Raw genomic sequence first — 23,522 nt, 5'->3', positions numbered from 1 at the left:
CTCGGTCATCGCTTGAGATAAAGTGTGCTATCAGTACTCGTGAAACATGGAAAGATGTATATTCGACAAGTTGGTCAAAATATTCTTGCCTCTGGTATCGCAAACCCCGCAAACGACTAGCTATCGTGCACACTCCGATACTCCCTCATGTACTTACACGTTTGTGACGTGCGTAATTTTTCATTAACATGTGGCAGAGTTGGCATTGGCATTGAATATATCAAATACCGAATGGTAACAGTCGTTGTTGCTATGGTGTGGTCCGCTCTCTCTCGTTTCACGATCTTCGTGGAAAGGAAAATCATGCATTGCAATGAAACTAATCAAAGACTGGCGCAGTTGCACTTTACAGAAATCTCCGTACGGGGTCTGCTCCAGGCCCAATATCGTGCACAACGTAGTAACTGAAGAACAGCACCTTGAACGTCAATGCTAACCCAGCATGCAGTGCCCCGACCGCGATTATCAATAAGCGAGTGGCTTTCGCATCGGCCTAAGAGAGTCGTCAACAATCTCGACAAAACTAGATCAGGCGAGACCATACCATCACCAATATTGGGTACACGTTCGTTACCAGGAAGTACCCTGATAAGCAGAACGCGATGCCCACAAGAACCCAACGTAAAATAGAGATGGGTATGACGCATAGTATCTACAAAACAACATTTACTTCAAAAACGGTGCATCTAAATCGTGACGATTCGCGTCTTACCGAAACCGGTATCCAGACAAACAATGAGTAGCCCCAGACGCCGAGTGCTTCCGCTACGCCCCATTCACCAACACCGATGTAGCGTAATGCGAGCCACAGAAGAACTGGTACTGCAAACGTGTATGTATACACGATCGTTGTTGCTAGACCAAGTAAGCCAAAGTCATATTCATACGCAGCTCCTGGGTCAGAAAGGTAAGACGAGATGCTTGCTGCAAGGGACGAAGACAGAAATAACGCTAGTATAAGCGTGGTTGGGATCCAGAAAGGGCCGTACAGGTCAGCGCTGGGCGTAAGGATTGTCAAGTACGAAGGTGAAGTGGGGAGGAGCGTCGTATAGCATCGCTTCAAGACGGTTGCGGTATCAACGTCAAAGTACGGCTGATAGTAATCGACTGTCCAGAACCCAGATGGACTTTTGCGCGTTGTGTGATCTGTAAGGTATCCTGGATACGCGGTCAGGGGAGAAGATCTGGCGGAGGTTTTCGATGTATGTACCTCGGTCGAGGTTTGGAGTTCTGGATTGGGTTCTTTGGTCTGCTCTTGCGTCTGCTCCAAGGAAAGCTGTTTGGGTTGAATATTTGATTATGCATTTCGAGGTAAACGTGCTCACATTTGAACTCGAGACCTTCAGGTCCTTCTTCTAGTCGCTATGAATCATTAACACAGTGAGAAATTTTATAGTTTTATAGCAGAACCATATTACTCACATCGTCCGCGTCGACAGCAACATAAGCCATGGTACTTCACGTAGAAAAGCACAGAATATTTGGATGTGATGAGGGTTACTAGCCCAAGGACTCGTGGAGACAAACTTGTGCAGGTCGACGAGGACCCCGGAGATCTCCTCGTGGATCAACCTTGATGTAACCGTAACATTTCTTTCTGAACAAGCTGGTGCTCAAGCTTCATAACTACTGAAGCGGTACTACTGCAATCTAGAAAATACAATGGCACAGAAGCTGCCTCCTCAAGCTCGCAGGCTCCGCACCATCATCGTCACGGTTCCTATCATGGCAGCAACAGCATGTTCGTCGTTCTTCAATGTTCGGAACACTCTATTCACTCATATTGCTTGCAGACGTACTCTACGAGCGCCTCGTGCTCGGAAAACCTCAAAGAACGTTACCTAGGGAGACACCACAACCTCTTTCTACAACCAATGGATTACTGCCCGAAAGCTCTCATGCCGGGAGTGAACGCTGGTCAAAAGGAGAATGAACATTTGCGTTGTGAACTATGGAAGGTGGGAGGGTGTGCGAAGGCGCTCTATGTAAAATAATGCCAAGTCCTCGAGGCTCACGATCATATCGTTGTCCCTGTGCAATGCCCTCCGCGATACAACCGAGCGGCGTGTCAAGCGACATCATTTGCTCTCGTCTGTCTGAGATATTATGCGTGTTCCCGAGATGCGTGCGGGGTTGAATGAGCGATCGCAGTCTGCGTATGCTGCACCCATACCGAAGCCCGTCGAAAGAGCAATAGGCCATGTTCGTCCTGCAACGTTGTCGGGTTAGAGTATGAGGAGAAAAAATAAAGCAAGACACAGACTTCGGAAAAGAATGACAGATGCAACGACTCCGACGCTGAAGCCTACACCACTGTACGATTCTCAGATGTTTATACAAAATACAAATGCAAGACAAGACTTACGCCTTCACCAAGAGATCGGCCACTTTCGGATACAGTCAGTCGACTCTTCCGACTCGAATAATAAAAGCACCTACGGCACCTGTCATACTTGAAAGATGGTTAGCTTCAAATATTATGTTTGACTGTAAAAACACACCTTCTGGCTAACAATGTTCTCGCTTGATGACGCTTTTTCAGACGACATGGCTTTGGTACAGTGAAATGACGGTCCCGAGCTCAGCTTGCCACAATGGACGGAAAGGGCAAAGAAACAACCCCCCACGTGGGGGTCAACAATCCATTATTGATGGATTCGGACTCGGAAATCCCATGAGCCAATATGCGCAGTTTCATGGAATCATAGCCTACAGGAACACGATCCGCACTTGTCTGGACTCTGCAAGCTCTGAGTGTACATCTAGGACAACTCCAAGGTATATTAGTTCTCAGACATGGCGCACCAGTCGCCCATGATAGCAATCCCCAAGAAGACGACGGGGGACGTCGATTGGACAGGTCCCATACGCAATCTCATTGCCAAGTCCTTCGGCGAGAGCCCAGACAACTACGCACAGGAATGCCAAGCGCTGCAACGCTGCAGGCAAGACGCTGTAAAAGGAGCAGGCAGCGATATGACAGGTTCGTCGCTCCAAGTAATCGCGATCTTGGGTGTGTTCACGACTTTTGCATTCCCAGGTCGTGATCTGCTCTACAAGTACTTTGGGCAACTCGAGATCCTAGAGATGCGCTTCCCAGAGATCCGTGTCAACTTTCCGTGGCATGATGCTTTCACGAACAAGCTGACTACCCAGACAGCTATTGCGTATGAGAAGGCCTCTGTTCTGTTTCAGATCTCGGCTACGCATTCAGCTATTGCTGCCTCTCAGAATAGGTCCGATCCGGAGGGGCTCAAACTCGCTTTTTACTACTTCAGGACGTGCGCGGGCATGCTCACGTATATTAACGAGAATTTCTTGCATGCCCCCTCGACTGACCTCAGCCGGGAGGTGATCAAGTTTCTGGTGGGAGTCATCATGGCGCAGGCTACAGAAGTGTTTTTGGAAAAGTGCATCGAAGAGAAGAAAGCGCCTGCGTTGGTAGCCAAGATTGCCTCCCAGTCTGCTTCCATGTACACTTCCCTGAGCGAGGAGGTAAAAGATTTTATGGGTAAGGGCATATTCGATCGCAACTGGATCACTCTCATCCAGGTATTTTCAATTTGTGAAGCACGAGATTGACATTAACATATTGCACAGATAAAATCCAAACACTTTGGCTCCATCGCGCAATACTATCGCGGTCTAGTTGACAATAAAGCGGGGGCCCACGGCGATGCCCTCGTACGGTTCACCCTCGCTGAATCTCTAGCAAAAGAAGCCAATCGCTCTGCTGCATCATTCTCTGCTTTATTCGCCCACGTATCACCTACGCTTCCCGCAGATGCCGGGCCTTCCATCTCCGAACGCACAAAGGTACAGCTCCAATTGAGCACAGACCGCAAGACAGAAGCGCAGCGCGATAATGATCTCATCTACAATGCTGTCCTTCCATCTGCAGATGCACTGCCTGCTATCGACAAAGCGGTCGTCGCTACGCCTATTTCCATTCAGGAGGTGTATCGCGCACCAGACGTCCAGAATGTTATAGGCCCGGATATCTTTATCAAGTTGGTTCCGCTGAGCGTGCACGAGAGCGCCAGCGTGTACTCAGAGGAAAAGGCAAAGCTTGTGCGCAAAGAGGTCGAGAATGCAGAAAGCGCCGAGGTTGAGGTGCGCAGTGCACTGGAAGCGATGGGAGTGCAGGCAGGACTTGCAAGGTTCAAGGCGATGGCTGAGGGTAGCTTGGTTGGAGAGGAAGAAATTCCCCTGGATGTGCGCCGTTGGCGAGAGGATATCAACGTCATGGAGGACAGGGAGGGTATCGACATGCTTTTGCAACAGATGGCTCGTCTCAAGGAGGCTGTCAAAGCAGAGCTGGACGGTATTTCGCGGGACCTCGATGTTGAATCGAGAGAGTGCGAGACGATGCGGGTCAAGTACGACCATCTGTGGACACAAGAGCCATCTGCATCTTTTACGAAGTCTATTCGGCAAGACTTGAAATCTCATATGGGCGCTTTAGACGCTGCCGCCGTGTCCGACCAACAGGTATCGACGCTCTGGGAATCGGTCAAATCTGATATCCGACTGTTGCTATCACCTGACGTCGAAGATGTGTTCCGCGCTAGCGCCCAGCGTGATGCTCCTTCAGAAAGCCTGCTAGATCTTGACATCGGTGTCGAGGCACACGATGAAAAGGAACGAGTCAGAATCAGACAGCATACCACCAAAATCGAGGAGCGATTGGGACGTTTGAAGAAGATTGCTTATGAGCGAGGTGAAGTACTTAAAGAACTAAAAGACAAGGTAATGTACACAATAATATTATCAGGATTCAACTGATATTGTTCTCACATAGATCCAAGCTGACGACGTCTCGCACCTGCTGCTTCTAAATCGCCGTAACCCTGGCGCTGAGCAATCGCTGTTCGCCGCGGAACTCGAGAAGTTCCAGCCATACCAACAACGCCTCGGAGCTACTGTGCACAATCAACAAGCCGTGTTGCAGGAAATCCAGGGACTGTGGAAGAACTTACGAGACCTTGCTGGGCGTGGACCTGGCGCAAAGAAGTGGGATGAGCGCGAGCGGCGGAAGAAGGACACCGTGCGCAGGTTTTCGAATGCTAGAGACGGTTATATGGAAGTTAGGGATGGGTTGACGTACGTGCACTCTTTTCCCCCTTTATCGTATCTGAAATTCAGTTTAGGAAAGGAATGCAGTTCTACCAACAGCTTACTGACTTGAGTGCTACACTCACTCTTAGTGTTAGATCCTTTATCACCGACCGTCGATCAGAACGCGATAGACTCGTTGGGCAAGCGGAGATCCAGCAGCGGCTCGCGGTGCCCCAGAAACCTGCTGAAAAACCTCCCTTACCGCCGCCGCCGCGTTCTCCCCCATCTTTGGACTCATCCTTCGCGTCTATGAATCTGCAAGGAAGTCAGAATTCAGTATCTCCCCCACCAAAACCACCACAGACACCATACTCCGCATTCCCGCCTCCTCCACCCCAGCCAATCAAGGCATATTCGAATCTCCCACCACCTCCACAACAACCCTCACGCCCAGCATACACAAATCCAGTATCGCCGAACATTCCAACCGACCCATATGCAAGCCTGGGGGCATTTGGGTCTCAGTTTTCTGCACCACGCGCCGCCCCTCCGGCTCCACAGCAGCAAACGCATTCTGCTTCACCACAAAGGCAGTCTTCCTTTTCCTTACCGCCGCCACCTCCATCACGACCCCAGTACGCTGCGAATCCGCAGAATCCACAGACATATGGCCAGCAAGCTCCGCCTCCTCCACAGTCATGGCGACAATATCCTCCCCAGACACAGCCAATCCACCAGGGTTCACAGTACCAAACCATGCCTCCGCCTCCGCCACCTTCACAAGGCCACGACACTCGGCAATATTACCAAGGTTATGGAAGATAATAATTTACGTAGATTCTGATAGAACCGAAATGTGTACATTTGGAAGGAAGCAAGTTTCATTGGGGGAGTGTGGGGCGCATGTCGCCGATAGATAATTTGAGCAGATTGCTGGCGTCAAATTTCCTAAAAGGACGACCGACAATATTAATTCTCTGATTAGTCTAATGCCTGACCTGGTGGGAGTTGGTATCATGAGTCGCCACCATACAGAACTTTCTTCCCCAATTCCACTGCACGCTGCTCCCACCGCCAGGCAGTTCCGAACAAACCAGCAACCTCTTCGTTCCACTTGGACTGAATGAGCGATGATAGCGCATGATGTTTTATACGCGTCGATGCGGGCGGAGGAGAGGGAATTGTAGTCGAGGCATTAGCGATACGCTCCGAGAGGGCATGGATACTATGTAACATGCTTAGTCGGACTAATAGAAGTAAAGAACTGGGATATGGACGAACTCGGCGCGATGCTGGGCAGTCCTGTGATATGAACAATGAACAGGTTTGTCTTGAGTTCTTGCAACGAATGGTTGCTCACCTGGTTTGCACCAAGTTTGAGAACCCGTGGTAAATCTGGAGTAATAGAACGGGTCAGAGTCAGACGAATCCTAATTTTTTTGGACAATGCTTACACCACCCATCACAAGTGCACCAGCGAGAGAGCCAGCTATGAAAGACATAACTATGATGAAAGTCAAAATGCTGGTGTCCACCGCACTTAGCTGGCGGAATTTACGCCTGGGCGCGCCTTATCGGGCGATGCCGGTCACGTGATGCGCAACCTCGTCCCGTTTTGGTCGAATTCCCCCGCTTTCGTTTTGTTTGCGCGTTAGCTCAGCGCTCATTCGTCGGTGCCTGAGAACCACATTATTGTGCGCCGCGCACTGATCTACTATGACCAGCTGCACATGGTGATGATAGTACTATACTACGCTACTATTATCAACTGTAGGTGGCCTTCATCGTTAAGCAGAGAAGCCCTTGACGTGCGAGGCACTACAATGTTGTCAAAAGGTAAGTCATGATTGTGCTAGGGCCTTCTGGGATCCACTGCATGTGAATATGGTGATTTCTTGCCGTTTCGCAGTATCTGATATATGTCTGCAGATTCCGTGCATGGTGATGACGGTCAGCAGTTGTTGTACTAATACTCCACAAGTTGTGATATGACTTACAAAGGTAGCTAGCATGAGTGCTTCTGTTTGGTCTCGCTCCAATGACAAACATCTAACACAAGCAGCTAAGTGGATTTTTGAAATTCTGGCCTATCGATTTGTAGATAATCATAGCTATGTCTTGAAATAAGTATGGGGTCACAGGGAATCCTGCTCTTTCAAAACTGAATCGAGGCCACTTGATAAGATGAAAGGCCACTCGACAACCTGTTCATGTGTCGCAAATAAAAATAATCTACCATGCTGGTAAGTCATGTGGATAGATCTAGGATACAGACCACCAAGTCACTCACACACTGTGCTTGATCTCCACACACTTTGCATTCACTAGAACGTCTGCAAAAAAAGCACAGCTATCTTCAGCCCCATTGGCAGACATTGATGTTGTCAAAGAAACAACAGCGGCGAGGACAAAGGAAAGACACATTTTTTTGAGGATGTGGTATGAGATCAAATAAATCTATGCAGGACGGTGTTGATGGTAGGAAATCACCTTGTTTTGATGTGTCAAGTATTCTTCTTCATTTAAATATAGCGAGAATTTATCCACCTGAAATTCATATCGAGCAGATGGTGTCTGCCATGCCAGCAGATCGCCACATAAACCTACTTCATAAAGTGAGTCTGTTAGCAATCTTGCGTAGAGTGAGATATTATGTTGGAAATTGAAGCCAGTTAATGACAGCTTGCATGCAGGACTGGTCGGATTTTTGTTTATGTAAATGACAAATTTGGTGTTAGTAAGCATCAGTAAATCATGAGTTCACTTCTTAACTTATGGCCAACTTTTTTGCACAACACAGTGGGATGTCATGTCAAGGTGCAGTTCATGCTGCTGAGGATGCGAGTGAGAAGCTCGAACAATGGCTTACTAATTGAGTGGCGCATAAAAGACGATCTGAGCACATATACGTGCGTCTTTTCCTTTTACAATCACCGTCACCATCTCGTCGACCTTTCTCTCATTTTGAGGGTCCTCGCACACACATTCAGTCATCCACTTCGTTCTTACTTGCATCTACAATGACTGAAACTTCGAACCCTGCACCTCCCTGCGGGGCAGGGGGAAAAAGCACTGACACTTTAATTTCTGCATATTCCCGTGTGTTGACAGATGGTGAGATTACTATCACTCCTGGGGTTCTGCAACATTTTCAATAAATCTTTTGTAACTCCTCAACCACATCATATTATCTTCTACTGATTTGCACCATTATATATTCATAGCTACTCTATATGAATATGATTTTTTCTGATTTTAAGGATTTTTTGGTGGAGTGTCGGATGAAGGCCGAGAAAATTCAGGGTCTGACTGGTATTCTGCAAAACATGGTCACGTTGTGTCACACATCGGCACAGCAGCAGCACCATCAACTTTCACTCTCTGAAGACTCTGAAGCTCGTCGTTGCGCATCACTTTGAAAATGAATATTATTGAGGATCATGGTCTATATACTAATAATTGTGATTATAATGGTACTGTTGATAGAGTCCTGACTCATACAGCTGACAGCCTGCATCACCAGAGCCCCCAATGTCATACATCTGCACTCCACCAACTCGAAAATCCTGAGATATATTAGTGAGAGGTCTACCAACTGGTGCGAAGGGAGGGTGAAGAACAGGTGGAGACTGAGGTACAGAATGGTGCATTGAATAATATGGAGGTGCATAGCTGGGTGGGGGCAGATCCATGGCTGACATTGAGGAATGAGTGACAGGCACTGGCAGCTGCGGTTGATACCTGGATGGTTGTTGAATCGAATTTGGGGGAATCATGTCCACAAAGAGTGTCATATGGCACTTTGAACTGTGCAGCTGCTGTCCAGAGGTTCTTGGTCTTTTTGTCTTTGACAGCCTGTATAGCGGCTGTGAATTTGGCCTCACGAGTTGCAGTCTTCTTCAGCTTTCTTCTGAAGGTTACACTGGCAGTTTGGAGGCATTGTGAGGATACGAGAACAAGACAATGCAATGTGAATGCGACTGACTGGACAGTGCCGTGTATCAAGCCGAGCGTGCTGTAGAGGAGATTGAATTTCTTACACACTCTCCTATCTGTTGTCACACTTTCATACATGTCCACGATCCTCTGTCTATAGCATCTTAAAACAAGAGAATGACCTCTATCGAAATTGTGTTCTGACACCCTGACAAGGTGTTTGATATACCCTGGGTGTAATTTTTTGAATATCTCTCTAGGATCTATGGGATCTGGATCATTTATGATTATACAAGGTTGCAAATTACCACTATTCTGTCTCTTGCAGCTGCAACACTCGAGAAATTTTTATTCTACTTGAACAGTACATCATCTCTAAGTAGCCTACATGCATCTAAATTTTTTCCAGGTGATTCAAGCAGCGCATTGAGGTATTTTGAACAATTTGCATATTATGTGCCAGTTGCAGATTCCCAGGAATGATAGTAACCGTGTTGTTGATTCAGTTGGGAGGCATGTTACGGCACCTATTGATCTTGAGGATCTTGAGGCCGTCATAGAAGAGAATTTGGCACGTTCTGACAGGAATGCAACCAGAGAGTCTAAGCGAAATGATCCTGATTTTATTGAAGAAGTTTCTGATGACAAGCCCTTCCTTGATGAGCCTGCACCGCAGCCTGTCACTCCTTTACCTAAACCCTTCCTTGGTGATAAAGTTACATGAGCCTTCAGCTTCATTAACACACTCACACCAAACATGGCTAAGAGAGTTGTCGGTGCCCTTACTGGTGCCATCACTTCCTCATCTAATGTTACAGTACCATCTTCTACGTCTACTGATACCTTAGTTTTCAAAGACTCTGATACTGTTATTACAAAAACAGTGGACACTGGAGCCAAGATTCTGAGGCTGATTCTCAATCTCATGAAGGCGAAGATCCACATCCCACTTATGCTTCTCACCCTGACATCTCTTTGAAAGATCCATCTAGACCCATCTTGCATCAAGATGAAAAGGGTCTGGTCCTGGACGACCCCAAGAAGAGCGTCATGGACATGTCAACCTTCCCAGCAGAGTTGTCCTTACTCACCGACAGGTTCTATGAAGCCTATAGTAATTTCCTAAAGATGATGTTATTGATCACTGACGAGGCCATGATTAAACACTTCGTAGAGCACTGTGACTTCTGCTTGTCTCACAACAAATTCAGCGAAGACTGGAATGCTGTCCTGAATTTTGACATTGAGATTCGTCGGAAGTTCTTCAATGCACAATCATTCTGCGACCTAGATGCATACATGCAACACTGGAATGAAATTAAGATCAACACATCTTTACCAGCAGCACCCAAAGACAGGGAGGTGGCTCGCATTACAACCTGTACCCTCCTTGCAGACCAGAGGGTCAGGCATTGGTGAACACTTTGAATGACGGGAAGCCCTTTCAGAAGGGCAAAGGGACTCAAGCAACTGACTCAACCCTTTGCATCATCTGTGGTTGGTATGGGCATAGAGCCAGTGGTTGTACACACACCAACACAGTTAAGGATGCCCCCATCATCAGTGCATGGCAAGGAAAGCTGCTTCATAAATCCTCCTCAGCACCAATTTGCATCTCCTTCAACCTCAGGCATTGCTTTGCCCTGAAACACTCTTCCGATGTCATCCATGTTTGTTCCATCTGCAGAGACAAAAACCACAGCACCGCTTCAAAGTCCTGCTTCTGATATTCGCAGTCGCATCATTACACCTTACAATGCAGATGCATACAATGACCTTCTACACCAATACAACTTGACACATGTTTATCCGAGTCTCACATTCAATATGCTCCACAGTTTTCCCATTGGGGACATTCCACCCCTCACCAGTACTTATACCCCAAAAAACCATAAATCCGCTCTCGACCATCTTGATGTCATCTGTACTTATTGCAATGATGAGGTCAATGGTTTCTTGGACTCAGATGACTTCCCGACTGAATGGGGCATGGCTGCCCAAGTTGCTGAAATTGTATGTCATTGCTCTTCACTTGTCCAGTCTTTCCCACCCTTCTATAAAATCGCTGTTCACATTCACGTGTTACCTTGGGGACTTTGATTCTCTTGTGCTTTCATCCATTTCAATCTGGCCTTGGCCAGCATTCGTTCCCCATAACGTAAATTGGGTTTGTGGGGGGGAATTCTGACCCACTCGCTTGGGCATTCTTAATGGACTTCCCCATTACGTGTCTTGATCTTGCCTCACCCTAGGGTGTTGTGTTCTTTTTCGCCTCACACAAGACTCTTCTCACTTCTTTATTTTGGCTTCAATCTACCGTTCAGTGCCGGGTTTCTTGCTTCAGTGATGATTTCTACTTCCCATTTCACTTCACTCGAGATTCACCCCTTTCATCATCATCTCATTTCACTTGTAGGTTGCCACAGCTTCCCCGGGCACTCAAGCAGCAACACTAGATATTGAGGCTGCCTATCGAACCATTCCTGTGTACCACCCACACAAATGCTTCTTAGTTGTCGAAGTAGACGGAAATTTTTTCATCAACCATGTCTTTCCGTTCGGACTCTCCACAGCTGGAGGAGTCCAAGGTAATGTCGCGGATGTGACCGTTGACATTCTGCATAGGATGGACCTTGGTCCCATCAAAAAGTGGGTCGATGACCACTTATTCTTCAGATTCCTGTCGAGCCCCTTCAGTGACAAATTCTGTATTATATGGGTCACCTGACCTACATAATATCCCATATAAGACGGACCAGCGGACTATGGGCCGATGTTATGTATATCCCCGATGTTGACGGATGGGCCAGGAGGGATATTATTTCCGATGTTGACAGGTGGGCCCATCTATGCTGATATTATATATATCCTCGAAGATGTCGGGTGGGCTGATGTAATGGTTTATTGTATAGATGGGTGGGCCGATGTAAGGGTTTATTGTATAGACGGGTGGGCCGACATACTGGAATTATTTTGTAGATGGATGGGCCAAGGGAGTGGTGGAATATTCATTATATAGATGGGTGGGCTGAGGTAGTGAGATATCTGTCTGACATTCACGGATTACCGAGTCCCAGATGCCCAAAAACCAAATCCCATTGTGCAACATCCATTCCAGACACCTGAACACCCCACCAAGTGCCGAGTGCCAAGGCCCACGCCCCGATGTCCGAAGCCTGAAACCCGAAGCCTGAAATCCAAAAATATGTATACAACATATCCATATTTCCCTCACTGCACAAATCACCGGGTGTCGAGTACCAAAACCTGAAACTTGACACCTGGTACACAAATCACCAAGTGCTGAGTGCCGAGGCCTGTGCCCTGATGTCCAAAGCCCGAACTCCGAACCCCGAAAATATGTATACAACATATCAATATTTCACTCATTGCACAGATCACCGAGTGTCGTGTGCCAAAACCCGAAACTCAAAGCACGGTACAAAATCACCAAGTGCCAAGGCCCGAACCCCGATGTCTGAAGCCCAAAACCTGAAGCCCAAAACCCGAAAATATGTATATAACATATCAATATTTTCCTCACTGCACCAATGACCAAGTTCAAGTACTGAAACCCAAAACTCGACACCTGGTACACAAATCACCAAGTGCTGAGTGCCGAGTGCCAAGGCCCGAAGCCTGATGTCTGAAGCCCAAAACCCAAAAATATGTATACAACATATCCATATTTCCCTCACTGCACCAATCACCAAGTGTCGAGTACCGAAACCCGAAACTCGACACCCGGTACACAAATCACCAAGTGCCGATACACTCACCTAGACTCAGACAACAACTTCCATGTTTTCATTATCTTTGCGTATTGCACACCGGGTTTTGAGTTTCAGGTTTTGGCACTCAACACTTGGTGATTTGTGCAATGAGTAAAAAATGGAAATATTGCATACATGTTTTTGGGTTTCGGGCTTCAGAATTTGGGCTTCAGATGTCAGGTTTTGGGCCTTGGCACTTGGCACTCAGCACTTGGTGATTTGTGTACCGGGTGTTGAGTTTTGGGTTTCAGTACTTGACACTTGGTCATTGGTGCAGTGAGGAAAATATTGATATGTTATATACATATTTTCGGGTTTCGGGCTTCAGGTTTCGGGCTTCGGACATCGGGGTTCGGGCCTTGGCACTTGGCACTTGGCACTTGGTGATTTTGTACCATGCTTTGAGTTTCGGGTTTTGGCACATGACACTCGGTGATTTGTGCAATGAGTGAAATATTGATATGTTGTATACATATTTTCGGGGTTCGGGGTTCGGGCTTTGGACATCAGGGCGCGGGCCTCGGCACTCGGCACTTGGTGATTTGTGTACCAGGTGTCAAGTTTCAGGTTTTGGTACTCGACGCCTGGTGATTTGTGCAGTGAGGGAAATATGGATATGTTGTATACATATTTTTGGATTTTGGGCTTCGGGTTTCAGGCTTTGGACATCAGGGCGCGGGCCTTGGCACTCAGCACTTGGTGGGGTGTTCAGGTGTCTGGAATGGATGTTGCACAATGGGATTTGGTTTTTGGGCATCTGGGACTCGGTAATCCGTGAATGTCAGACAGATATCTCACTACCTCAGCCCACCCGTCTATATAACATCCCCCTCCATCGGCCCACCCATCTATATAATGAATATTCCACCACTCCCTTGGCCCATCCATCTACAAAATAATTCCAGTATGTCGGCCCACCCGTCTATACAATAAACCCTTACATCGGCCCACCCATCTATACAATAAACCATTACATCAGCCCACCCAACATCTTCGAGGATATATATAATATCAGCATAGATGGGCCCACCCATCAACATTGGAAATAATATCCCTCCTGGCCCATCCGTCAACATCGGGGATATACATAACATCGGCCCATAGTCCGCTGGCCCGTCTTATACAGGATATCATGTAGGTCAGGTGACCCGTATAATACGGAATTTGTCACTGAAGGGGCTCAATAGTCAAGCAGGGCAAGCAGAGTGAAAGAATCCCAGACTTGTTCGGTTGTTAGAGAACTCTCAAACTGCCAGTCACTATTGTTGTTGGTGCAACTGCCACGAGCCTGGGCGATCCCATACATGTGTGCACAATTTGTAGCCAAAACACTGTAGAGAGTATAAACAATGATATTAGAAGTGAAGAGAGTAACATATGCAATCTGCATCAGATCCGTCCATTGCATGGCAAGCTCGAGCTCAACAAACTGATGATCAGAGACCTGGATAAATTGGGGTAGGCCTGCATAGTATGTTCGCAGCTGGCCCTTGACACTGTAGTTAGACTGGTAATTGGTGTTGCAGGCTTCGTCATCAATGAACAATCAATTAAACACTATCATATATACATAGTCATGCAATAGACATACCTTGGCACCTCAGATGAACCATCCATCCAGGATGTGCACCCTCACCATGAGTAAAAAGAACAACACGCTGGTATTCTTCTTTCTTCAGCAGCAATCCACACTGCCATGCAGTGCAGTCAGGGTTGATACAAACCTTAGTAGGGGGGTATAATGTACATTTTGCTGTCTGGTGTGTGAGAATGGTCACAATATGCCCATCAATAAGCATACTCAGTCCTAGTTTATGACCATGTGTCCTGAATGCAGCTTCATCACTTGCATTTGCCTTGGCACTGCTTGGCATTGTCCATACAATATCTTCTGTAATAGACCATAGTATATCAACTGTATCAGGCAAGATGTTGAGGGAGGCTGTGAGAAAGTGTGTAATACTCTGCGAGAGAACATCAGGGGGGTGCATGATAGAGACATTATGTGGCTGTGGCTAGAGGATGTCATCCTTTAGTAAGTTAGTATGGCATATGAAACTCGCAAGGTCAACAAATGAGATACAGGCAAGTGTCGGATGCCCTTGGAGTGAGGTCAACAGGTTGCTAATATCCAGGTCAGGTGGCATCATGGGTGATATTGACATAGGCTGACATTGATCACATTGGTGTGGTGGTGGATGGCTAGATCACATGGTATGTCAGCCGCATGATGTTGAAACTCCGAATAAGGTAAACAGATACCCCAGAGTTTCGCCCCAGAGTCCACCCCAGATTTTGGCCCCAGAGTGTCCATTTCCTGGATGTCCTCGAATTTTCCGTCGTTTTCTATTGATTATCATAAATTATCTTGAATTCAGCTGATGACGATGTCAAGATATACAAGAATATCAATTACATTATAAACAAAAATGATTCCCCCGCTTTCATTTTGTTTGCACATTAGCTCATTCATCAGTGTCTCGAGCTTGAGTTTGAGGTGTGCTCAATTACTTATATCACTGTAGTTGTTAGTCTGTAGTTCAATTGTGGCTCATAGTTTCCTAATTCGCTCTTGCCTTTGTGTTTGCTTTTTTAAAACTTGCGCTGTGTGGCCCATTAATTGGTCAAGGATTCAGGCTCAGAAGCTGGCAACAAAGGTTCTCTCATTGACGACAGTTCTGCATCTTTAAGGGGTGAGCGGGCACTACTCTGCAAATATTTATTCTGCACTTCACTGACATATTTCACCAGAATATCTCTTACTATGATACATGCTGCTCACGGGGCTACACCAAGCTTTGGATATCTTCACAAATCCGATGTACAACTGTTCAATCTATGAATCTTCCCTTGCTGTGCACAACAGGCCCCCAATGACCGAGCACGCCATGTGTTCTCACCAGTCGCATCCCCAATTTATCTACTATGCCGGTAAGTCATGTGGATAGATCCAGGATACAGACCACTCACACACTGTGTCTTCTTTCCGCACCCTTTGCACTCCCTAGAATGTTTGCACGTAATAGGACAGTTGTGCCCATTGGCAGACATTGATGTTGTCAAAGCAACAACAGCAGGCGAGGATGAAGGAGAGACACATTTTTTTGAGGATGTATTATGTGATCAAATTAAATCTCAAGGTGTTGATGTCAGAAATTTCCTACAGCCATTGCAATGGTGTGACAGTGGAATTGCCATTGAGATGTCATTCCCACGACATCATGTGGTGTTGCAATCTGTTAGAATATTCAATAATCATTATCATATCTTGTTGACATCACAATATCATTCCCACAGTTGCGTGCACCATTTCAATGCATTGAGATGTGATATCTCAATTGATAAGGTTGTTGTCTATGTACCTGCTCATATCGCTATCAAATTCTTGTATCTACACGTTATTATTACTTTTGGACTGTACACACCTTCATGCCACCCGAATGGACCTTGATTTGCGACACTTGTGGCCAGAAATTCAAGAGCCATGGACTTGCTGCCCACCAGAAGGCCTGCAGGAGGGATGCATTATGGATGCAGGAAGATCATGAGAGACAGAATGCTTGAGCAGGTGAGTACATTCAACTGGGTCTACTATATGGTCTGTGCATAACTCCTCTTGACAGCTCAAGCTAACCTGAGCTGCTGAACCCTCAATACCGTCCAGTCCGATTATCACAACAGCCAGGCGCATTCTGAGGTTTGATTTGATTTAATGGATCCGTATTTTATTCAACGATTTCTAGGCTCTAATGCAGCTCCTGCTACGCACGAACCTACTTACGATGAGTATGTAAATCCTGATGAAGGTATGTTTATATTTCTATCGTCAATACTAGACCCGGCCGTTCATTCATTGCATGTAGGTCTATCATTCACAGTGCTGCAAGAGGCACCAGATGATCATGTCCTGCCACCTGCATCTCAGCGGGATGACATCAGGACAGAGTATCATCCATGTAGCGGCATCCCTATGAAAACTGATCACTTTGCTGATTTTCATTGCCATACTGCCACTCACTCACAAGTACCTGAAAATACTATTTCCTGGGAACTGTTTGCCTCACACATCGACTTCAACTTTGCTGAATTGATTCTGTAAGCCAACCTCACGAAACTGCAGATGAACGAGCTTATTGGTCTCATCTGTCGCACTGCGCTCGAAAAATTCTCAGTTACTGACTACAACGGCATTTGTAAGATGTGGGATGCAGCATCTTCCCATCATGCAAATGTAAGTCTGCTGAGTACTGGCTTGCTATACCTTGCTAACGATCAATTTTCAAGTGCAGTTCAAAAAGGAAGTGATTTCGGTCCCGCATAGGGACCAGGAGCACAATTTTGATGTTTGGTATAGGCCACTCTGGGACTGGGCCTGTGACCTGTTGAAAGATCCTCACCTTGGTCTGCATTTCATGTTTCATGCTCAGCGGTTGTACAAGTATGATAGACAAGACTTTGTGCGTTTTTTTGATGAGCCATGGACAGCCAATGCCTTCTGGGATAGTCAAGTATGTATGTGCTACTAAATTTGAATGTTCTAATGATGTAAATGTGTGTTTTGTAGTCATCCTTGCCAAAAAAAATGAAGGAAAACCCTTCGCTCTTATCATATATGCCGACAAGGCAAAACTTTCCTCGTTTGGTCATCAAAAAGCATATCCTGTCATTGCACAATGTGCAAATTTACCTGTCGGAATACGCAATGGTGAGGGTTTTGGTGGTGGTCGCCTCATAGGCTGGCTTCCAATTGTAATGAATTATTCAATTTGTCATCGGCTTCTATGCTTATGACTGACTCTTGCAGGTTGAAGAAGAGAGACAATATTCCGGAACTCAGTCCTTTGTCAATTTCAAGAATGTTGTCTGGCATGAATCATTTAAGTGCCTTCTCAAATCACTTGCACTACTCTCGAAAACCGGTTTTTGCGTCAAGTGTTGGGATGGTATTGAGCATCTTTTTTACCCACTTATTCTTATTTTATTGGCTGACTATGAGGAGCAGTATGTATGTTGCCTATATCATTATGACTCACTAATGGCTATTCTGCAGATGTGTTATGACCTTGATACATGGAACGAGGTGCAAATTCCCTTGTCCCGTCTGTCTTTTTCCTAGAGAGGAACTCAGTAATGTGCCTACATCATATCCATTGTGAACAAGCATGTCTACACAAGCTACACTTAGAGAGGCTCAAAGTTTCACTTGACAAGAAGACAAAGAGAAGGTATTAATGTCTCGAGGCCTCCAGGATGTAGACATAAGTTTCCTGTTGTTGTACCTTCATTCCCAACTCTAATTGTTCATTTTAGAATGCATTTTCGGATGTTGCTCACACAGACATCCATTCTGCAGTCTCATTTGACCACTTACATGTAAATAACAAAGGTAATTTTTCTGACCATCTTTGGACCCAGTTTCAGGAACACATCAAATCAATTGGTTGGCAGACACAGTCTAAAATTGATGAATAGTATGTTTTTCAGCTTCAGGTATAGTGGATACTGACATTACAATTTGAATAGCTTCTACTCAATGCCACGTTGGCGCAACATCAATCACTTTAATCATGTCATGGACATAGCATTTTCTGATAGCTCAAAGTATGAAGATATTTCTAAGGTAAGGCAGTTTCATCAATTCTGACTTGTATTACCGATTCTGATCAGTTCTGTAGCTTATTGTATTTGCTGCACATGACATCATCAACCGAGCCACTCACGCACTTCCTTAACTGCTCCTTCAATGCATCCATGAATATGTCAACATTGACATGTATGCAGCTCTCAAACTCCATACGTCAGAAACCATTGCTGAAGGCCGTCAGGCCATAGAGGAGTTCACTCAACTATTGGATGTAAGCTTCTCATTTGAATTGTGTGTTGAATTCTTACTGACAATCTAAATCATATAGCAATATAGCACAAAGGATGACTCCGGAAAGAACTGGGCATACCCTAAACGACACACACATGCTCACCTGTTTGACGATATTGAGGCAAAAGGTGCAACACAAAACACCAACACCAAGCCAAATGAAAAGTGTCATGGCCCAATCAGACGAATTTATCTTCGGTGGATGAACTTCAAGAACATTGCTGAACAGGTGTGTACTCTCATTTGCCCATGAAATTGGACAGTATTTGATTGATCTTACTCAGGTACTTTGCCTCGACCATCACTTCCTCATTGCACATTCGATTCATTTGGATATCAAAGACTACAATGACCTCATTTTATCTCAGAGCGACCATTTGCACTCGGGCAGCAAGGATGATGAAGAACACCCTAACAATGATTCTGATGACACATTCCATGTTAAGTTGGGTGCGGCACAAAAAGAGCAGACAGTTTGTGGCCTTGGAGCAACTGCATATGAATGACAATGTGTTCAATCAGTTTTGCATCAAGCTTGCAAACTTTCTGAGTGATTCCCTTCCTGCTCATGGAATACCCTTACCTGGTGGAAAATGACTCAAGTTCATGCCCAACGAAGCTGTATGTCATTGTGTTGTTTTCCAATTTATGTCTAAACTATAGAATGCAGGTGACCGAGCATTGATTCATAAAAGTCGACTACCATTGTGAACTGGCAAACCACCACAGATTACCTTCGATGCAGCCCATCATTTCACAACTTCCCTCAATATGACTGTGTTATCATTCAGACTCAAGCTGGAGTGATATTCGGGTGTTTACTGATGCTTTTTACCTGTGTTGTGGATGGTCAAACTCATCCAGTTGCACTCGTTCACCCATATGATGCTCCAGTTGGACAACACTCTCTCAAAGACAAACACTTTCAGTTCTGGTGTATTCATGAAAGACCAAGGACTTCATCTGAATTTTTTTCAGTTCACTCTATTATCCGCAGCGCAGCACTGGCAGAAGATCACAGTGTCCAGGGTGATTATCTGATTATTGATACAATTGATACTGACATGTTCTTGCGTATGAAGTCAATGCACAAGTCTGCTGGTCATCCAGCATGAAGAACTAGTCTTATCTCATCTTCGTCTACTCATTTGATTGGTATGCTGCATGGTATGAATCGATGATGTCGGTTCAACACCCCCACCAAGAAAAAATTGACGAATTACGCAAATTAGTATATGTAAGTTCTTTCCATCTGTTATATGTACACGTGGTTCAACTATCACAAGTGTGTGATCCACCAGCATCTCCAGCTCTATTGGACACAAAGATGCCTGCGGAGCTGCCGGTGTCATTCAAACTAGCGTTGGAACTTGCATTTTCAATGCTCTCATTTGACTCTCAATTGCAGCAATTGCAACTTGACGCCCATGCACCCGAACTCTCCATTCTTTTACATGGCATGCTATTCACTAACATCCAACTTGACAACTTCTTGCCAACCCTCGCTCACTTCCTTGAGTGCATTGAAATTGAAGGAGCTGAGGAACACGAGTGGATCATGATGACTGTTGTGAACATTAGTGCCATGCTTGAATATGGTCGTCCAAGTGGCATGCTGTGTAAGATTGGTGGTGTAGGTGCTCATGACACTGGCACAGGTGTTCCAGCTGTAAAGGTTGCCAAGAAGTATCAAGTCACGCCCGCATTCCGCGATGAAGACGGTGAAGAGAAATGGATGGACGTGGATGACAAAGGCACTCAACAAACATCTCCAGCTCTATCAGATGCAAATATCCCTATGGAGCTACCAGTGTCATTCAAACTAGTGTTGGAACTTGCATTTTCAATGCTCTCATTTGTTCTTCACAATCTGACATGGAAGGCCTCACATTTTGCTTGTTCAACTCTCACAACAGTCTCACCAAGCCCATTCCCTATCCCTGAACATCATGGCAGGCTATACTATTCTTGTAATATTGATACCAACATCATCCTACTATCTCCCTTATCGGCTACTGCGTCCATCATCGAGAGTCTATGACAGACCATCCACCAGAGCTTGGTAAAGCTGCCCAGGAAGCCACAGCATACATCATGTCACATGTCCGTTCACATTCAACCTCACACGTCCACTCGCACTCACCACAAGGAAGTCCAGGTGTCGGCATAAGGTAATGATTACTCTCTCGGTTGCACCACGTAAGTGTACCATGCATCATTTTACCTGTTATCTCTCGAATGACTCATCCTATGCAGTGTTTAATTACCTCACCACCAGTACAAGGCACCGTCTAGCTCCTTATTTCAAGTGCCTCAAATGACAACTTTTACCTTATCCTTCCTTTCATTAAGGTGCCCTGGTCATTTCCACTGTCGCAATGCCACCATCAAACACACCAGGCCCTGCCGATATCAAACAGGTCTGTGCCAATCCTCTCGCTGTCACTCATGTCGTCTAACTTTTGCTTCAGGCTTTGCGAGAATTGCAGCTTGAGTTGCAAGAACTCAAGGGCATCAACAAGGAGTTGACCAAGGAGAACAAGATCCTTAAGGCAAACCAGCCAAAGCGCAAGAAGAAGGGTCAAAATGTCTCTGAGGAAAGCATGGCCTTTGATGAAGAAATCCACCTATGCGGTGACAAGTATGGTGCCTGCTATGAAATGTTTGCGCCAGACAGGCAACTTCTTCAGTGTCTCAATCCTACATTCCCTCCACCTCTCAATGAATTGTGTCACGAGTACCTTTAACGAACCATTATTCTTTCTTGAATCTTCCTAAGTGTCAATACACAGCGCCTAAATCAAACCTTAACCCTACCTTGAAAGTGTCTATCATTCCTGAAATACCTTTAGCACCCACAACACGTGTCTTTGATGTGACTGATGAAGAAGACGAGTTCTTTGATTGTGAATAGATTAGATTAGATACGATAAGATAAGATATGGTCACGTGATGCTTCTTTAATATTCTACGATGTTCTATGGTACGATTCCCTTTCTCTTTTTATGATTGGCTAGTAGTTGTAACTCAGATTCAATCTCCGTTTCAATAGTTGTATATAGGTAGCATGTCTTGGTCGATAGTTCCTTAGTTCAAACCTCTTGTATCTACAACTGTAGCAATCCAAGACGTACTTGCTCATCATTCTCTTTGTCCGATAACCTTCGTTTGAGTCCTAGTCTCTGCCCAGCGTTAATTCGTTATTGGGTTGTGACATTAGGTTTGAACTATAGGAGACTCCGACTCTCGCATACCGCTTGCATCATTTCTCTCTAGGTGATTCATTGAGCACATCGCCAACAAACCACTTAGATAGCCATTACACGTTTTCCATTGCCCGGCCTAAACAAGCCATGATCATCTTTTCTGAAACCCATCCTTTTGCTTGCTTGAGCTTTTTATGAATAGCCTTTATTAGTTAGTAGTCCTATATCAGGCCCTGCCTTACATTGCAGCCGCCAGTATATGGAGGTGTTGACGACATTAGGTGTCTCGCTACAACTTTGAGTGCTGGCCCAAAACCCTGCCTGCTCAATGTTACTATAGTTTCTTTCATACCTACATCTTTCTTCATACGCACGTAGAACTTTTCGTTAAGTCTAGTGGAACTGTCGCATCTGCGGATAGTCCTACCATCATTACCACGAGGATTTAGATATGGGATTCTAGTGAGACTCGCACTTGTAAGCTTCGGCTGGAAGAGTGATAACTTGTCCTAGACCTGTACCCTTTCGGTGATTGAGAAGTAGCACACACGAAGCACACCGTGTTTTTCCCACTTAACAAAAGCGTAGTTTTACATACCTCTTTCTAGTTAGTAATTAGGGAAGTGTCAGTCGGGTTGACTAAAGAACCCTTTGACCCTAAAGGACGAGGTTGATCCAGTTAGTACTGGGGACCCCTTTAGCTTTCCATTTACATATCCTTTTCCCTCTCCCTTTCATCATCTTTCCTATCCGGAAGAGCCGTTATGACCCGCTCTTCAACAGTCATTAGTGAATCGGATTCCAGAACGCACCTGGCACTATGGCTGAAGTTGCAGAAGCTACCATGGGACCTGCTGAAAACCCCCAAGAACCACAAGAACAAGGGGAACAGGGACCACAAGGTATCGCTATGCCGATAGAGTTCACCAACTATGTACAGAATGCCATCACCATGGCAACACACGAACTGTACATAAGAACACAAGAACTCCTAAACCATAACAACACTCTTCGAGCACAGAATGCAACTCAAGAGCTTCAACTTAGAACCCAAAACTGCACAAATCGAGGAACTAAAGAAGAAGCTTGAGAGATTTGCACAAGCACCGAACACTTCGCAAGTCAAATTGTCGAAACCCACAGAATTCACCGGAGACAAAGATTCGATCTCCGTAGAAGTCTACGCTACTCAATTGGCATTATATATGTCACAGTGGCCGTTGATCACAGACAGGCAGAAGATTACAACTGCTCTGTCTTTCCTTAAAGGATCTGCTGCTAAATGGGCGCAGAAATATGTTATCGAGCTTGACACCAAGCCAACATCCTTTGAGGACTGGTCAAAAGAATTCGAGACCATGTGGGGGCAAGACGACAGAGAAGGAAAGGCTGTCAGGGAGTTGGAAACCCTGAAGCAAGGATCCTCATCAGTGCCCGAATACGCAGCAGCTTTCAAGCAGAAGGCTGCACTCACCAAATATTCCGACTACGACCTCCGCCTCAAATTCCGATCTGGCCTACAAACCCGGATCAAGGAGCAACTCGCTCATATCCCAGCATCTGAAAAAGACACCCTCAAGAAGCTCATCAATTACTCCATACAGATTGGACGTAACTATGAAGAGCTAGACGCTGAGAAGAAGAAGAGTAATTGGTGTACCCCTAACAAGGAAA

The 23,522-nt window shown here is 45.6% G+C and overlaps 11 protein-coding genes across 11 annotated transcripts; 6 read left to right on the top strand and 5 right to left on the bottom strand.

The window, feature by feature from the left end:
- Positions 1-256: 256 nt before the first annotated feature.
- EDB93DRAFT_279623 (uncharacterized protein) lies at positions 257-1,551 on the bottom strand. Its single transcript, XM_041455949.1, has 6 exons — positions 1,423-1,551; positions 1,326-1,362; positions 1,211-1,276; positions 713-1,158; positions 545-652; positions 257-493 (listed from the first exon to the last, which is right to left on the bottom strand). Exons 1-6 carry the CDS (start codon positions 1,450-1,452, stop codon positions 347-349), a joined length of 834 nt encoding a protein of 277 aa, XP_041313065.1. The 5' UTR covers positions 1,453-1,551; the 3' UTR covers positions 257-346.
- Positions 1,551-1,987, top strand: EDB93DRAFT_279788 (uncharacterized protein). The gene is made up of 2 exons (XM_041455950.1): positions 1,551-1,741; positions 1,794-1,987. The coding sequence occupies exons 1-2, from the start codon at positions 1,663-1,665 to the stop codon at positions 1,931-1,933; spliced, it is 219 nt and encodes a 72-aa protein (XP_041313064.1). The 5' UTR covers positions 1,551-1,662; the 3' UTR covers positions 1,934-1,987.
- Positions 1,988-2,078: 91 nt separating this feature from the next.
- EDB93DRAFT_1245135 (uncharacterized protein) lies at positions 2,079-2,549 on the bottom strand (the record flags this gene model as incomplete). Its single annotated transcript, XM_041452282.1, has 5 exons — positions 2,079-2,209; positions 2,264-2,313; positions 2,366-2,387; positions 2,440-2,452; positions 2,502-2,549. 5 exons carry the CDS (start codon positions 2,547-2,549, stop codon positions 2,079-2,081), a joined length of 264 nt encoding a protein of 87 aa, XP_041313063.1.
- Positions 2,550-2,655: 106 nt separating this feature from the next.
- On the top strand, positions 2,656-6,129 carry EDB93DRAFT_279790 (BRO1-like domain-containing protein). Its single transcript, XM_041455951.1, has 5 exons — positions 2,656-2,983; positions 3,041-3,552; positions 3,601-4,749; positions 4,802-5,103; positions 5,151-6,129. The coding sequence occupies exons 1-5, from the start codon at positions 2,797-2,799 to the stop codon at positions 5,881-5,883; spliced, it is 2,883 nt and encodes a 960-aa protein (XP_041313062.1). The 5' UTR covers positions 2,656-2,796; the 3' UTR covers positions 5,884-6,129.
- On the bottom strand, positions 6,073-6,560 carry EDB93DRAFT_1245133 (uncharacterized protein; the record flags this gene model as incomplete). The annotated part of the gene is made up of 4 exons (XM_041452281.1): positions 6,073-6,283; positions 6,340-6,360; positions 6,419-6,453; positions 6,513-6,560. The coding sequence occupies 4 exons, from the start codon at positions 6,558-6,560 to the stop codon at positions 6,073-6,075; spliced, it is 315 nt and encodes a 104-aa protein (XP_041313061.1).
- Positions 6,561-8,365: 1,805 nt separating this feature from the next.
- Positions 8,366-8,837, bottom strand: EDB93DRAFT_1115018 (uncharacterized protein). Its single transcript, XM_041448266.1, has one exon. It carries the CDS (start codon positions 8,726-8,728, stop codon positions 8,504-8,506), a length of 225 nt encoding a protein of 74 aa, XP_041313060.1. The 5' UTR covers positions 8,729-8,837; the 3' UTR covers positions 8,366-8,503.
- Positions 8,838-9,751: 914 nt separating this feature from the next.
- Positions 9,752-10,413, top strand: EDB93DRAFT_1099709 (uncharacterized protein; the record flags this gene model as incomplete). Its single annotated transcript, XM_041446941.1, has 2 exons — positions 9,752-9,825; positions 9,879-10,413. 2 exons carry the CDS (start codon positions 9,752-9,754, stop codon positions 10,411-10,413), a joined length of 609 nt encoding a protein of 202 aa, XP_041313059.1.
- A 3,534-nt stretch (positions 10,414-13,947) lies between these two features.
- On the bottom strand, positions 13,948-14,758 carry EDB93DRAFT_1075178 (uncharacterized protein; the record flags this gene model as incomplete). Its single annotated transcript, XM_041445144.1, has 3 exons — positions 13,948-14,294; positions 14,359-14,520; positions 14,569-14,758. The coding sequence occupies 3 exons, from the start codon at positions 14,756-14,758 to the stop codon at positions 13,948-13,950; spliced, it is 699 nt and encodes a 232-aa protein (XP_041313058.1).
- Positions 14,759-16,251: 1,493 nt separating this feature from the next.
- On the top strand, positions 16,252-19,757 carry EDB93DRAFT_1237492 (uncharacterized protein; the record flags this gene model as incomplete). Its single annotated transcript, XM_041451421.1, has 16 exons — positions 16,252-16,335; positions 16,693-16,791; positions 16,888-16,998; positions 17,057-17,279; positions 17,332-17,516; positions 17,572-17,768; positions 17,818-17,894; positions 17,979-18,019; positions 18,078-18,238; positions 18,291-18,387; positions 18,435-18,438; positions 18,549-18,622; positions 18,680-18,871; positions 18,927-19,115; positions 19,246-19,263; positions 19,338-19,757. 16 exons carry the CDS (start codon positions 16,252-16,254, stop codon positions 19,755-19,757), a joined length of 2,172 nt encoding a protein of 723 aa, XP_041313057.1.
- Positions 19,758-19,993: 236 nt separating this feature from the next.
- On the top strand, positions 19,994-20,512 carry EDB93DRAFT_1069242 (uncharacterized protein; the record flags this gene model as incomplete). Its single annotated transcript, XM_041444947.1, has 1 exon — positions 19,994-20,512. A coding segment is annotated over one exon (519 nt), but the record flags the coding sequence as incomplete, so codon positions are not given.
- A 508-nt stretch (positions 20,513-21,020) lies between these two features.
- Positions 21,021-21,389, top strand: EDB93DRAFT_1245128 (uncharacterized protein; the record flags this gene model as incomplete). Its single annotated transcript, XM_041452280.1, has 2 exons — positions 21,021-21,062; positions 21,114-21,389. 2 exons carry the CDS (start codon positions 21,021-21,023, stop codon positions 21,387-21,389), a joined length of 318 nt encoding a protein of 105 aa, XP_041313055.1.
- Positions 21,390-23,522: the final 2,133 nt, after the last annotated feature.

This window comes from Suillus bovinus (genome assembly GCF_016758785.1).
Source record: "Suillus bovinus strain UH-Sbo-P2 chromosome Unknown EDB93scaffold_2, whole genome shotgun sequence".
Taxonomy (NCBI): Eukaryota; Fungi; Basidiomycota; class Agaricomycetes; order Boletales; family Suillaceae; genus Suillus; species Suillus bovinus.
The sequence above is the reverse complement of the archived record's forward strand: the minus strand, read 5'-3'. Positions and strand labels throughout refer to the sequence as shown.